This window comes from Brachyistius frenatus, unplaced genomic scaffold (genome assembly GCF_029030835.1).
Source record: "Brachyistius frenatus isolate BFR_SWC_R1_liver_20210118 unplaced genomic scaffold, ASM2903083v1 Contig_9, whole genome shotgun sequence".
Classification (NCBI taxonomy): Eukaryota; Metazoa; Chordata; class Actinopteri; family Embiotocidae; genus Brachyistius; species Brachyistius frenatus.
This window is the reverse complement of record NW_027210608.1, coordinates 7,302,024-7,318,759: the sequence shown is the minus strand read 5'-3', so window position 1 is coordinate 7,318,759 and position 16,736 is coordinate 7,302,024. Positions and strand designations below refer to the sequence as shown.

Sequence of the window (16,736 nt, the reverse complement as noted above, 5' to 3'; positions counted from 1 at the left end):
GGCAGAAACGGGAGAGAGAAGTTAATGCAGTACTGCTCATATATAAACGCATCAAGAGTGAAATGAATAAAAGAACATTGAAAAATAAGATATTTTAAAACAATAAAGTGAATTAAGTAAAAAAATAACATGATTAGAAAAGAAGAGTGCATTGCATCACCTAAAAGTAACGAAGTAAAAGGCTTAAACAGTGGAATTACCCTTTAATGTTTTAGCATGTTTCTTCTGATACTACTAGAGGAAAACAACACAGGCCTTGTGGAAACCAAGCATAAATATTCATTGATAAGTTTACCTTGAAACCTGATGCGTGTGTGCCTGTATTTTCAAACTGATTCCTCTTCACTCAGTTTGTTGTATACACACTTTGACACATTTGAAAGACTTACAGCCCGCTGTCTGGCTACATGTACAGTGAAACTACTTAAAACATTTAACTCTACATGAGCTTGTGAACTCAGTCATGTGGTGAGTAGTAAGCAGGAGGTGGTTGTCACGGCTTTACTGAAATGCATTCAGAGAGAGCAGAGTGATATTTATTTGGACGATTCTTCACTGGCACTGTGTCGACCTCCCGTACACTGCCGCCCCGTTCAGCCTTCTGGATGATGGTGACCTCATTCGGAACTGTGCCACGTCGACCGTGTGTGACTAAGGCTGTGTGCTTTAGATCAGTTTCATTTCTGCCTGATGAGTAGTCGGAGAGAGAGTCTCCAATGTCTTGTTTACACTGCGTTTGGGTGGATATGACGGCAGCAGAGATAAAAATGGATTCATTGGCAACTGAGGTTATTGAGAAGAAAAGGTTGGCTTGTTCCAGATGTGCATCTAATTGGTAAACTGTTTGACACTGATTAATCATGGAATAATAGTCAGGCCTTCTAACCTCATGTATATGTGGGGGGAGGTGTCTGTACAGTTGAGAAAAAAACTGTCAAATGTATTAAAACACTTGAAAGGCCAATAGAGATGGGAAGCAACAGAAGAGGCCAGCAAGCTGTCAGCTATGCAAAGGGTGCTGATGATGAGCAATGATGCTGGTGTCATTTTTTTCCCCAAGCTTTTGCGGAAACATCAACACAAGAACAAAAACTAAAAGGGATTGATTCAAGTGGTTTGCTTTTATGCCTCGTTTACCTACAAACGATTGCTCCATTTTTGTTTGAGGTCACAAATCAGGTTAGAAGAAGTCACTTTTTAATCCCAGCAACTCCAGTTTAATTTGTGTCAGATATATAAAAGTGGGCGAAACTTAAGTGCCTTAAACTGCAATACCACCGAGGGCCATTAGGGGTCAGCTAAGAAAAGGCTCTGGCTCAATAGACTCCGAAACAACTTCTCAAATACAAAGCCAATCATTTTGTTTTCACAAGTCATTATGGTGTCATTTGCTGAAGTCATTTCTTCATATTAGTTTTCTGGTGGGCTTTAAAATGTCACTTAACAAACCACGGGTTGGTTGCCACTTGGTTCAAACTCCTTGGATAGTCCTCATCTCTCGTAGCGGCAGGCATACTATTTGAAAAAATTAACATTGAGTCATAAATGGAACTACTGCATTACTTGTCCAAAGATCTTTTTTTTTTTTTTGCAGTAAACATTCATAGTTTTTAGTTATATGAAAATGAACAACATATTATTGACATTTTTGTTCATAATCCTGCACTGTTATTCTACAATGGTCCAAAAAGATCATCCCCAAAGACAGTAACTTTTGCCTGTGACCTTCAGCTTTAGCCTCAGTATTTACCAAATTAGCACAGATCTGTGCATACTAACTCAACTAAACCCATTCAGGGTGACAATGATAAAGCCTGACAAAGTGGTGCATTACACTGCCCACTTAATATTCAGTAGCAGTGCATATAAAATAGATGGATCACAACAAGCAACAGGCTCCAAGAGAGTCCTTCCCCAGAGGCTCCCGAGGGAAAGGTTTTGCACTTATTTGTCACAGATTCTTGTAGCAAACATGTCTAATTAAAACTTGTTTCTGTTTTCATCATGTATTACAGCGTTTCAAATGGGACTTCTCTACAGTCACATTCATTTAGAAAACAGCACAACTGAGTTTGACTCGTCTTCACTGCATCTCCTGAGGCAGTGTGTAGAGTGAATGCCACTGTCGTACGATGACTTTGCATTGTGCTTTACATGCTGCTGTTTCATTTGACAGGACCAAGTTGCATTACTTTAAATCAAGAACAATATGTTTTTACCTTGGAATTAGAAAACGGTATGTTCATCTGGGAAAACAAGTTGCTAAATGAAATGCAGAAATCCTACTTTAGAATACAAAAAAAGCAGATGACTCAATCTCCATGGCTGTGTTTGCCCAGTTTGGCCTTGTTGTTCAATCTAGGCTACCAACACACTTAGGCCAAATATTGAATAGGTTCTCTGGTGCAGGACTCCTCTAGGATTGGCCTGTTTGACTTGTGGGCCGTTCTATTATTGGATTAGAGGCCATGTTACTGTAATAGGGCCCGAGCATTCCCAGCAGGCACTGCTCTACCTCATTGATCTATTGAACAAAAGCTACATGTTCCACTGTTCGGTCTCATTTTCCTTTTATCTCAGGAGCCCTTTGTCTGACTCTTGGGCTCAGAGTTTTCTCTAAATGAAATTGAATTCTGTGTGTACCGCGACAAACTGTAACCTGCTTTCCTCTCACTGTTTAGTGTTTTCTGTGAACTGCGTCTGCTCTTCTGATGTGATGTCTGTCTTCATGTCAAAGCCGACATCGCACAGTTACAGACTCGAACACTACAATGCTTCACCGACAGCCCACATTCTTTGGCATCTGTCAACATTTGTTCTCTTCGATGTGCTTTTTGTAGCTTCAGTACAACCAGGCTGCAGCCTAATCTTCCCAACAAAACAAACCAACAGTCTTGGTAGGTCATTATGTTCTTGATAGAGTGATTACTGTGTCCACAGAGAGTCCAGATCACCTGCTCGTTGAAGGCCAACTCACACTGGCACTTAAAAGGAGGGAAATTTGGCAGCAGAGTCAATTAATTCCAACAGATCTGCTGTAATCAGTGGATTTGCTTTGGGGTGTAAGACAAATTCCGTGCAAATATTTCATCAAGTTCAACTTTAGTGAATTTTGACAGGCAGATTTGTTCCTTTTTCACCAATAACAAGCAGGTATAACACTGCCAGACTCAATAATGAATAAAGTGCTCAATAATGAATATATATAAAAGAAATGAACGTGAAATGAATAATCATATGAATATATTATGTATTTATAAATAAATACATATATATTTGAATATATATTTAAACAGTATATAGAAAAGAAATTGAAGACATTTTTAAAACTCAACTTGAAATCAACCTTTCAAGTTGATTTTTTTCCAATTTAGTATCTTTATAAACATACTATTTTTAATGTAACACAAAGTGTCTTTAGAGTAGCTCACAATAAAATGTATCAGGGCAATTATATCATTTTGTGCTACTATATTGTTTGGTTATTATGTTTGAGTGGTACATTCTCCCGGGCAATGTATTGTTTAAGAGGGCATCATATTTAATCATCTCTAGTATTTAAAGTCTTTCCGAATTGTAGCGAAGCACAAATATTAAAATGGCCGAACTGGAAGCACCTGAGTAAAGTACAAGTACCTTTAAAATTATACTGCCCGTAAGCATGAGATTTGAGTAAATGTACTTAATTGCATTCCAAATTACATTTCTTTGAAATTAAGCACAGAAGTCATGTAGGCTAGTTTATTTGTGGCCGGTGGGGGACCATCAGGGGGTTGGTGGTGGGGGTACACCACCGTCAGTGACTCCAAATGGACACAGCCAGGGTGCTTTTGCTCCGGGCGGCTCTGTGGTTGAAGAGTATAAAAGTACAGTATCAACTTACCTTGCGGCCTCACCACCACAATGTCTCTGGCAGCAGGTAGATGTACATCTTCACTTTTTTTTTTTTTTTTTTAAAGGGTAGTTATGAGACGAGGTTAAAGCACACCTTCAGAGCTCAGCTGCATTCAAACAGCTGACTCCATCGTTTGCTAGCAATGTGTTTTCTCTTCAGTGCAATGAAACCTGTTCCAGACTTTACACCTGTTGTACTGCAGCTTGAAGTTTAAAAAGTTGTATTTGTTGTTTTTGCATTCCTCATTCATGCATCGCATCATGCAGGAGAACCAAATATTGTTGTGATAATATCACATTGGAATACAGGAGTGACATTTGAGAAAAATAAGTACAAAACAAAATAATTCAATTTTAAAATATAGGATGTAACGGGGGCAAACACCACCACAGTCTTAGGATACAACTGACCTTTGGTCTTTCATAAAGTTTTTTCTTTTCAGTAACAACTTGATGTTTAGCATTTTAGTTCAGCATCTTACCTTTGACTTATTAGCACTACAAGCAAAGTACAGCTGGCTGATGGGAATGTTTATTAGATTTGTCATAACCATCCCTAAAGTTGTGCTTCGTACAGGGCTAAAAAATTAAGGGGTGAATTGCTTACTTCTTCACGAGCTCCCATCAGTGTAGAATTTGCTCTGTTGTCATGGAGACGGCTCGCTTGTAAACAAGTGATTGAATGATAGAACCTAATGAATTTGTATCCATATTATATGAAGGCTAGTCCCCCCGTACAATGATATATTTCTGAAAATCCCGATTTATTATTTAACAAGAGGCCAGTCCACTATGATTAAATTGTCCCTGAATGAGTTTCTGCTGTCGTTGGTGTAAATCACTTGAAAAAATGTTGCTTTCAGCCTTAGGGGTGTTGTCGAATATTCTTTGTTATGTGAGCCTGCAGTAGATCAAAGGAGTGTAGGTGTAACTGGTGCAGTTGGGTTTTAGTCAGGAGAAGGAAGGAAGCTTTGTGCTCATGCATTACAGTGTGGGAGTGTACAGTCTATTAATGATGGTGAATTTATATGTTCTCTGTCTGTGTGTGGCTTTTTTTCTTTTCTTGCATTGTTGGGTTACTATGTTCAGTGTGTGACTTCAGTGGTTCCTTTTTGTCTGCTTGATGTTCGCTTTTGATTAAAAAAAAAAAAATGGAACTAATGATTGTTAAAGCTTCGTGATTGAATTAGGAGCAAAGCTGAAAAGTGGGCAAGTGAAATAGACTGATAAAGCTGCAGACTGACAGCACTCTGGAGCAGGAGGTGGATGAATTGTACACTCACATAAAGCAGCAAGGCAAATTAATAAAGCATGCAGGCAAACAGACGGGCTGGCTTCCAGATGGATTCACCAGCATGGAGAGACATGATGACAAGAGTGATACAGCACGTTGCTGTAGTCATCACTGAAAATGCAGCACTCCATCTCATCAAGTGGAACTCAAGATGCTAGTCGTGTCTCAAGCATGCTTTATTTGTTCCTTTCAGTGTACAATTCTGCTGCTAGAACTTGTTGTGCTTCTCGGTCTATAATATTATCAACTCATTAGTCATAATTGACCTCAATAGGCTATTTAGCCCATAAAATACAAAAGGAATTTTATATATTAAGTTATCAGATTCAAGGTATTTTTTCCAATTAAATAGGTCTGTCTGTCTACCACTTGGTCCAATTAAAATATCTCATGAACTGTTGGATTGAATGCATTGCATTAAGTTCATGGTTCCTGCAGGCTAAATCTTAATGACATTGGTGATAGTTTTGCTTTAGGGTCACCCATGAAGTTCACATTTGTCTCTTTACTATGAAATATCTCAGCAGCTCTTATGTATTGTTTAAACTAGCGTTGCGTCATCCAGAGGAGGCTTTCATCACCACAGCACCATAGCACTAGCTTGATGCTGACCAGGAGACTGAAGGGATGAAGAAGGATCAAACAAAACTTTTCGATCTGTCCAGCGTGTCCTACGTCAGGCACATATGTTTACTTGACATGACTTTTTTGGGTCATTTGTAAACTAATTTAACTCTAGTGGTTTTCGAATAGTTTGGTTTTGTTCCGCTTTTGTACAGCCAGTGTCACTTGAAAGACGTGCTGCAAGCTGAATTTCCCAGATGTGCTGATCTATTGCCATGAAATTTGATCCACATTCATGTTCCCAAGAGGATGAATTTGAGTAAATTTGATGATGCATTAACCTTTCCTCTAAAGTCATCAGAAGATCAGTGACAGAAGTTTTGGTTTCTGACCGGTAGAAAACTGACATTTTCATCTGCTGTAGCTCTAAAAGTTTGGACGTTTTAGCATGTTAACCACCCAAACTTGGCAAGAGTATATGACAAACATTGTGCCTGTTGAACATCAGCATGTTAACATTGTCAGCATGTGATTGTATAGGCCTACAGAGCTGTCAAAATTGACGCTTAGGTGTTTTTGCCTTTGAATTGTTTACTGTTGTAAGCATGTGCTTGAAATATCAGGCCTTAAGAATCGTATGCAGATATTTTTGTCATAGATCAGCTTTACAATATAATAGTGATGCACTCGGTACCTCCTTTACAGATGCTGTTTAGGAAAAGATTCTTTTAAGACATCAAATATAAAGGCTGCATTTTTCTTGATAAAGAGAGCTGTCTTTTAAATGGCATCAGGTCTATACAGGAGGGGGTTTATTTGGGCTGCATGCTCATTGGAGCCATATTCTCACACTGGATTTGGTAGCAGCCTAATGAGTTGGTTGTACTCAAGTGTTTTGGGGTGGGGTCTTTAATATCACATTTGATCTCAGCAAATCCTTTCTCAACGCAGGGAAGGGAGAATGTATGATAGGATGCTTTGGTGGTAATCCGGCTTCGATACAGACTCTGCTTTATCTTGATGCAGGATGATGGAGAGATTTACCTTCATTTTTTTTTTAATGGGCTGTATCACGAGTGTCGGGCTCACAATCAAGCTCTTAATTAGTTTTTCTCTGCATGGTTTTATTACATCAGGTAAAAAGTTAGATCTTTGAATATGTTTGTTTATGAAACGGATCAGTCATTATTGTAAATGTGTTGTGTGTACTGAAAGAAATTATAATTCCCACAGGATTCACATCTTACAGAGACCCAATAGGGTTTAAGGAAGGATGAATACAACAGTATGTGTGATATTACCAGTTTTCATTTTACTACTGTGGCTAAAAAGGATTTTGGGTGAGCTTTTGAGATTGTAAAAAGATTGGCTTTCATTTCACACACTTGTAATTTGACTTGGGACCCCCAATAATGTGTGACATTGTGCTCATGCCTTGTCAGTTTTACCACCTGCAGTGAGAATAGTTCAAAGTAGTATGATATAATATGTATGACTAAAAGTGTTTCTCTTTACAAAGCCTCAAATCCTATTTCTTATACATTTTGAACATTCTTAACGTGTTTACTTGAAGGTTTTTCCGCTTGTGATATCATCCAGAAAGATTGTATATATTTTTGGGATATTACTGTTGATTTGGATGTCAGATGTCACACCATCAAATTATATCAAATCAAAGACATACACACAAAAGCTACCATTTATCCACAAATGGCGAGGACATGACACGTGGCAGTACAAAAATCTCTTTTGTACACAATCGTATATTGTCTTATTAAAATCGTTCTGAATGGGTGATAAAACCATTATTTTACTGAAACCAGTGTGAGTCTATGGTGTGAGCAAGCGGCAACCGACCGTGATGTCACCCATTGGTTTGAGCGAGCAGTGAACTGCCGTTCACATACCACTTTTTGATGCCTAATATCTAATTAATGATGCGATTATTTTTAGATGGACTGTCAGAAAACTAATAAGAAGGAGTGACTTTAGCGAATGACGCCTTTGTGATTTGTGGAAAAAAAATTGCCTTTGTATTTCATGAAAGAAGTTGAACGGGAGTCTATGGAGCTAGAGCCTTTTTTTGGAACCAACCACAGTGTCCCTAGGTGGTATTGCACTTCATGGCGCTTCCACATCGGTCTCTTTTTTAAAAAAAAATTTTTTTAGGTATGTCCACTTTTATATGCAGTCTATAGATGTGAGTCAAGACTTGAACAGGCTGGTCTTATGTGACACAGTAAGTCTAGACGTTAGAGCAATGTCACCAGTCAGCTGTACCCCCTGATGATCAAATTCTTTTAGCAATTGACAAATTAATTCATATCTTCTGTATGAAGTTTAAAAACGTTGTATAATGTTTAAATCCATGGCCATAAATAAGATGTCTGTATAGTTTATACTCTGCTGTTGCTTCCACTGGTAACAATTCCATCATTTTATTATTTTATCGTCGTCCGTTCTCATTGCTTCCTCTTATCTTTGTACGTCTTCCTGCTGTTTGTCCGATGATTCTTCAGCCTTGTAAAAGCTGATGCTGCAGTGATTACAGTCTAAAAGAGGAATATCACATTCTTTCTGCCACTTTTGCACAGTTTGTGTGCAGAAACGAACAAACACAAAGGTAAAAACCTGACTGCTGAGGCTCCACCGTGTGATCTAATCAAAACAGATAAAGGGAGCCAAAAAAACAAACATAACCAGGACTTTGAAATGGATTCTGCAGATTCTTTGTGGATTCATGCAATGCTGCAGAATTTGTAGTGTCTCAAAAATGTATCTGTCTACTTGTAAATCATGCTCAGCCCTGACAGTGTTCCACAGTCACTTTTCTTGTTTTCATACACTGAATTAGCTTTTGTAGATATTTACATGCTGGCAAATCTACGTTGAACAGTAAGAGATGAACAGGTCATATCTGTTACAGATTGGTGTTTGTGCTTACAGTTCTGGCACACTCTGACATTGAGAGTGAGAGCCAGATGTTAAGGAAGTGTTTGGCGTTGGTCCAGCCACTATCAACAGGAGGTTTGGGGGAGTACTTGACTGATTAAGAAGAAGCACAATGCAAGAAATTTACAGGCTCGAAAGGCTGCCTGAAATGCTTGTTTGGTTTGTTAATTTAACATTTAAAAAAAAAAAAAAGACAAAATGGCACATTAGTACAAGGTTTTTCTTTTGGCTGCTTGTCATAAATCTCTGAATAATGCCTGGTTGTATTATTAGCAGTGTAAACTTTAGGATACTGCAGTGGAGTTTCAACACGGTGTGCCGGACAAACACCTTCACTCCTGGATGTGAACAAATCGCACATAGGAACCAGATTCTGAATGTCTGAGTCAGGGTCAGAAGCCAGCAGAGCAGAGGAGAGGCTGCCTGTGTACTTCAGCCATGGCCCCATCTGACCTCCGACCTTTGATCCCCATCCCTGTCACAGAGCAGCCCTGTGTTGCCATTGGTCCCAGGCAGGATGTGCTCGGTCAGGGAGGTCGCAGCACTCGTCTCCGTTTTCTTCCTCCATTTTAGTTGTGAATCACAGCAGTATTGAAAATGAGCACTGAAAATGTGAAAGCACCATTTTTTTCCTTGGATGTTTGTAGTGAACTAAATAACAGATTTTTTTTAATGTGTAGATGCATCACTTTAAGACCACATTGTCACATTGTTTCACATTTTTATTTGAGATTATTATAAAAAATATCAATAATAGTTGCTTTAATTATAGTTTTCAATGTATAAGTAGCAATTTAAATGAAATTTCAATAGGTATTCTAACACCATGAAGAGGTAGCAGGCTTAGCATTTTGTTTTCTTTGCATGTGGTTAGAGAATATGGAGCATGCTGTTATTTTAACAATGTCGGACCCGTGCTGGCTTTATCTGAAATAACAAGCTGGAAATTGCTTTGCCACCTGCGTACATGTGTTGAAGATGATGTTTGTTCAGGCTTCTCTTGATGTTTTTTGGTGCTGGCAAAGAAACAACAAAGATTTAAGCAGTGGCTTGTTTCTACCCATGTAATATGAAAAAGATTGTGGAGGACTGCCTCTCTGTGTCCAGTTGTTGTGTGAAGCTTTGCTGCTTTACCTTTAAAGTCCTTTGTAGAGAATAATCAGGGACTTCTTTTCTTTGTCCCCAGCAGGGACCAGATGGGCCATTTTCAAAAAGTGATAAATTTGTTGTCGGCCCTTTTTGTTTTATGAAGCATAACAATGGCCTTGCAGTGCACAAATTAGCGCTTTCGTTACATTCATAAAATGTCATTGTTTATGACGGTGCAAAGGGAGGACATTTTTCTCAAGAGTGCGCGTGTGTCATGGCAGCATGCTGTCCTACAAGAAAGCACAGATGCGTGGAAGTGAAAAACGGTTTTAGGGGTTTTCTGGTGGGAAAATAAGAAAGCTGTTTTATCAAGCATAACAGTGGTGCCACCGTGGATTCATGTAACAAATTAGTATGTTAAAAATCCAAATTGTGTATCAGAGTGTAAAGTGTGTGCCCTCTCCTTAACAACAGAGAGGTCATTCTTCTCCTTCAACATCTGGCTCATTTATCACAGTCAATGAGTCTCATCCCTGTGCTCAGGTTTCAGACCTCCTGGACTCGAGCTATGAAATAAACTCATCCTCTCCTGCCCTGTCCTTGTTTTTTGTGCAGGTGTAGCTGCAGCCCCCGCCCACACCGCCGGCCAAGATGGTGGCATTGTCACTGAAGATCTGCGTGCGTCAATGCAACGTTGTGAAGACGATGCAGTTTGAGCCCTCCACAGCCGTCTACGATGCCTGCAGGATCATCAGAGAGAGGGTCCCAGAGGCTCAAACTGGACAGGGTGAGAACAAGAGCCAGGCTGATATATCCGGCCGTTATCCTGCTCGTTGCATATTTTGGTGTCTGTGAATGGTGACTGATAAAAGACAAGTTATGTTTTGAAACGGTGTCATTGTTGTTTAGTTTGTCCAGGGACTTTTTTTCCATATGTAAAATGTCCTGCACCATACACTACATTAGGGGTGCCAAACATACGGCCTGCCAAGGGGTCCAGCTCGGCCCGCCGGATGACTTTGCTTAGTGTGAAAATTACAGGAAGACATAAATTGCATTTCTATGAGAATATGGAGGTTTATGAGTACAAACATTTTGTAATTTTTTTTAATTGATCCAGTAATTGCTTCAAAAACAGCATAAATGCGACGTCTGCTCCGGAGGCTGAAGCGCTCATTGCCACAGGCAGCAGCGCTAGCTGCTAGGGAATCTGCAGAGGAGAGCCCAGGCAGATAAACAGTGGGCTGATGTCTGGGTTTTTTGGTCTTTATGTTTCTAGTTTATTGTAGAAAGACCTTAAAATAGGGTTTATCATCCAAAAACCTTCACCAATGATTTAAACATAGAGAAATATTGTCGTTATGTATGCGTTATTATGCTATGAATTTACTGGTCTAGCCCACTTGAGATGAAAGTGGGCAGTAGTTGGCCCCTTAACTAAAATGAGTTTGACACCCCTGCACTACATGGTTGTTAATATTATGGGTTGTGAAAAGAAAATTAATATCAGCCAGTCTTGACAGGGGCCTCAAAGATGTATTAACTTATTAAGAATGGTTATGAAAGATCAGATAGGACGGACTGTGGCTGGTGTATAAACTGTAGAACAGCGGTCTGTCGACAATAGATGACTGGCCAGGAGTCTTTAAGAGGAAACATGGCGACAGAACTCAAATATACTGTGTGCCACTTGTCTAAAAGTTGCATGGTGAAGGTTTGATTAAAACTGTTAGGGGTTGTATCTTATGGAGAGTTTTAAATTTCAGTCTCATTTAGTAGGTCCATATGTTAACTCCTTTATTTCAGATTAGTGCAAGTAATGTCAATAATCCCCCCCAAAAAGTCCTTTTGCAGGCATTCATTTTTCATTTTTCCAACCCATTAGTGCTTGGCACAGCAGCACAATTTTTTTTTTTCTGTCCTCTTTTGTTCTTTCTTTGTAATATTGTCTCGATTGGATAACAGTGTTTTTGTCTGTCTGGCTGGCCTCTCTGTTTGATATTAGGTAATGATGGAGTCTCAATTTCTTTCCATGACTTCCATGAGCACACATTAGACTAATCAATCATAGCTTTCCATTTTTCGCAAGGGATTACATTCATGTCAAGCTAGTGGCAGGTCTGACTTATCTGTTCCACCTGACGGCATCGAAGTCATCATTCCCCTTTTGCTTCGCCATTTGTACAGATTTACATGAAGAGTACTCTGCTCCTTTTAACCAATGTGACAGAGTCTGTGGTAAAAGTTGTCAAACAATATAAAGTTTCATCTTTTTTGTCAGAACATCATCTCAGATGCTGCATTGATTGTAAGGATCATTATGGAGCTGATATGATGTGGTATGAGGAATGGGTTTCATCTCAGTAATGTCTAAAATGTGATATTTCTCCTCACTGCTCCAGCTTCAGACTATGGTCTGTTTCTGTCTGATGAAGACCCCAGAAAAGGCATCTGGTTGGAGTCTGGAAGGACACTGGACTATTACATGCTCCGCAATGGGGTAAGTTTATCAATCTGCGTCACTCACACTCACACACACACACACACACACACACACACACACACACACACACACACACACACACACACACACACACACACACACACACACACACACACACACACACACACACACACACACACACACACACACACACAATCTGCATGGAGTACACACACACACACACACACACACACACACACACACACACACACACACACACACACACACACACACACACACACACACACACACACACAACTGCATGGAGTAATGTTTACACCAAGCTGTGTGTAGCAAAGTCTAAAGTGAACACTTGAAGAATAATATGAATCTACATACACGTACTGTTACCTTGGGAGCCCTGTATGACTGAAACTCTGGACAGGGATGTGTGAATAACATTGACCTTGACAAATCATTAACAGCACAACACTGAAGTTTCACAAAAGGAGTTTTTTTCAAGAGAAAAAAACAAAAGCACATCACTGGAGTTCAGTGAGCCCATGTGAACACATTCATGCACACATTTTTCATATCTACAGTATGTGTATAGTTGTTGTCATTCTATTAACGCCTTAACTTTATCCAGATGTTGTAATCACAAATTACTCACTGATGAGATCTATATTATAATAATATAATAATCTTTGTTTGAATAGATCGGCAAAGTGCTTTACTATTGGTGCATATCAAAACAATTTATTTATTAAAAATGTCACATCAATTCACTTAAAGGCAATTCTAACCAGTTTCTGAAACAACTGGGAACACATCACACAGAACAGTACAAAGACAGTGAACCAGAGCGAGAAAATAAATGCATAGTATAAAACTGGATATCAAGACAATGAGAACATCAAAAGAAGCTTTTTAAAAAAGAAGGGCTCCAGCCAGCTGTAGATCGCTTGCCAGCTTGTTTTAAAGTCTCGGATCCCCACTGCCAAAGGCCTGGCCGACTGTGGTTTCCCCATGTAGCTGTGCAGCGCTGCATCTCAGTGCATTTGCAGTTGTGGTTTTGCTGCCGCTCTAAATGGTTTCTCCTCTTCAAATCCACCAAAGGCAACCCAGGTAGAAGGCATGACTGTGACCAATTATTCTGAACTAAATCTCTGTTCATTGTTGTGATTGGAAGGGAGAAGCAGGCTGTGATAGGCAACCGTTAAATGAGGTTTTCTGGCCTATATTCTCCCCTCTCTCCGCACACCCTGGATGCATTTGATCATTTTCTCAGCGGTTACTTTCAGTTTTTCTCTTTTTCTCTCACATGTAATTCTGCTCTCCTCCTTTTTACAGTTTTTTTCCCCTCTGTTTTTCTCTCTCACTATCTCTGAGTAGGATATTCTTGAATACAAGAAGAAGCAAAGACCCCAGAAAATCAAAATGCTGGATGGGGCTGTTAAAACCATCATGGTGGATGACTCCAAAACAGTGGGAGAGCTGCTCGTGACTATTTGCAGTAGAATCGGTACATTATATATTTTACTTTCCTCAGATTCACACTGCTAGTTGTCCTTTATTAGTTGAAAAATGTACTTTAAAATTGTAATTTTACAATGGAATACAACATCTTTCAATCTGATAGTAGGAAATCCAACCTGAACAGTCTTTATTGCTTTTATAGGTGCAGCACTTTTACAGACATGCAGAATAAATGTGACTATAAAACATAAAAGATTATCATAAAGCCTGAAAAATCATTTAAAATGCATATATTAAGTGAAACATGTGACTCTCATGGGGACCATTCATTTCCCTTTTGATTCCAGGCATCACAAACTATGAGGAATACTCCCTGATCCAGGAGACGGTGGAGGAGAAGAAGGAGGACGGGATGGGTACACTGAAGAAAGACAGGACGTTGCTGCGTGATGAGAGGAAGATGGAGAAGCTGAAAGCCAAACTGCACACAGATGATGACTGTGAGTTCAGCATCGAACAACATAAATGACTGAAATGCATCATAACGACGTTTTGACTTGGGGGTGTAGGGAACAGTCGCTATTTACAATTAAAATGTAAAAAAGTTTAACCTTTAAACAAACAGTCTTATACATGAATATGTAATATCAGTAAACGGTGGCTGTTAAACAGCCTGTTATCACAGCTCTCTGTGATATCTTCCGCTGGAATTTGGAGTAATGTATCTAGCACTTACAGTGGGTACGGAAAATATTCAGACCCCTTTAAATTTTTCACTCTTTGTTTCATTGCAGCCATTTGCTAAAATCAAAAAAGTTCATTTTATTTCTCATTAATGTACACTCAGCACCCCATGTTGACAGAAAAAAACAGAAATGTAGAAATTTGTGCAAATTTATTAAAAAAGAAAAACTGAAATATCACATGGCCATAAGTATTCAGACCCTTTGCTGTGACACTCATATTTAACTCACATGCTGTCCATTTCTTCTGATCCTCCTTGAGATGGTTCTACTCCTTCATTGGAGTCCAGCTGTGTTTAATTAAACTGATTGGACTTGATTAGGAAAGGCACACACCTGTCTATATAAGACCTTACAGCTCACAGTGCATGTCAGAGCAAATGAGAATCATGAGGTCGAAGGAACTGTCCAAGGAGCTCAGAGACAGAATTGTGGCAAGGCACAGATCTGGCCAAGGTTACAAAATAATTTCTGCAGCACTCAAGGTTCCTAAGAGCACAGTGGCCTCCATAATCCTTAAATGGAAGAAGTTTGGGATGACCAGAACTCTTCCTAGACCTGGCCGTCCAGCCAAACTGAGCAATCGTGGGAGAAGAGCCTTGGTGAGAGAGGTAAAGAAGAACCCAAAGATCACTGTGGCTGAGCTCCAGAGATGCAGTAGGGAGATGGGAGAAAGTTCCACAAAGTCAACGATCACTGCAGCCCTCCACCAGTCGGGGCTTTATGGCAGAGTGGCCCGACGGAAGCCTCTCCTCAGTGCAAGACATATGAAAGCCCGCATAGAGTTTGCCAAAAAACACATGAAGGACTCCCAGACTATGAGAAATAAGATTCTCTGGTCTGATGAGACCAAGATTGAACTTTTTGGCATTAATTCTAAGCGGTATGTGTGGAGAAAACCAGGCACTGCTCATCACCTGCCCAATACAATCCCAACAGTGAAACATGGTGGTGGCAGCATCATGCTATGGGGGTGTTTTTCAGCTGCAGGGACAGGACGACTGGTTGCAATTGAAGGAAAGATGAATGCGGCCAAGTACAGAGATATCCTGGAAGAAAACCTCTTCCAGAGTGCTCTGGACCTCAGACTGGGCCGAAGGTTCACCTTCCAACAAGACAATGACCCTAAGAACACAGCTAAAATAACAAAGGAGTGGCTTCAGAACAACTCTGTGACCATTCTTGACTGGCCCAGCCAGAGCCCTGACCTAAACCCAATTGAGCATCTCTGGAGAGACCTGAAAATGGCTGTCCACCAACATTCACCATCCAACCTGACGGAACTGGAGAGGATCTGCAAGGAAGAATGGCAGAGGATCCCCAAATCCAGGTGTGAAAAGCTTGTTGCATCATTCCCAAGAAGACTCATGGCTGTACTAGCTCAAAAGGGTGCTTCTACTCAATACTGAGCAAAGGGTCTGAATACTTATGACCATGTGATATTTTAGTTTTTCTTTTTTAATAAATTTGCACAAATTTCTACATTTCTGTTTTTTTCTGTCAAGATGGGGTGCTGAGTGTACATTAATGAGAAATAAAATGAACTTTTTTGATTTTAGCAAATGGCTGCAATGAAACAAGAAGTGAAAAAATGTAAAGGGGTCTGAATACTTTCCGTACCCACTGTATGACCTCAGGTCATATTAGCCTTTTTCCTTGCCATTTTGCATCCATTTTCCCTGAACTGCACTCCAAGAACGTATCTGACATCACTCTATCATTCTCTTGTTCACTGCTCCCCATATAATAGACCACTCTGTAGTTTACTCTGCAGTGGAGGTTTTCAAACTGTGAGGTGTATCTTTCCTGGATTGGAGGGAGGAATGTGAGGCAAAGATACTGTGTGGTGAAACAGACTGGTGCTCGCTGGTGTTTCAAAAACAACTGGGAGTGAGTTGCTGTAGTTTGTTCAAACTGGCACTTTTCTTCAGAGTCATAACTGTGTTCAAAACAGATGCACGTTTTTAGAGTCACTGTCACTTCTATGTGTCCCATCATATATTTGTCAGCCTGGTGATTTCTCAGTTTTGATTTTGTGATTTCAGTGAACTGGCTGGACCACAGCAGAACATTCAGAGAGCAGGGCGTGGACGAGAACGAGACTCTTCTGCTCAGACGCAAGTTCTTCTACTCGGACCAGAACGTAGACTCCCGAGATCCGGTCCAACTCAACCTGCTTTACGTACAGGTGCGACCCTCATTTTAACTTTATTCTATTTACCTCCTGCTGGATGTTTTTCTGTGGAACCTCCTCTGCATTTACTTTTTAGTGAAAAGC

The 16,736-nt window shown here is 39.9% G+C and overlaps 1 protein-coding gene across 5 annotated transcripts in view; it reads left to right on the top strand.

The window, feature by feature from the left end:
* The window catches only part of tln2a (talin 2a), a 94,090-nt gene that overhangs the window by 30,609 nt on the left and 46,745 nt on the right, over positions 1-16,736 (top strand). For all 5 annotated transcript variants that reach the window (XM_069690550.1, XM_069690548.1, XM_069690549.1 and 2 more), the window contains 5 exons: positions 10,409-10,580; positions 12,196-12,293; positions 13,632-13,761; positions 14,063-14,215; positions 16,504-16,646. In XM_069690550.1, the coding sequence (XP_069546651.1) occupies positions 10,445-10,580; positions 12,196-12,293; positions 13,632-13,761; positions 14,063-14,215; positions 16,504-16,646 (660 nt within the window). In that variant the 5' untranslated portion in view covers positions 10,409-10,444. The remainder of the gene's footprint in view (positions 1-10,408; positions 10,581-12,195; positions 12,294-13,631; positions 13,762-14,062; positions 14,216-16,503; positions 16,647-16,736) is intronic.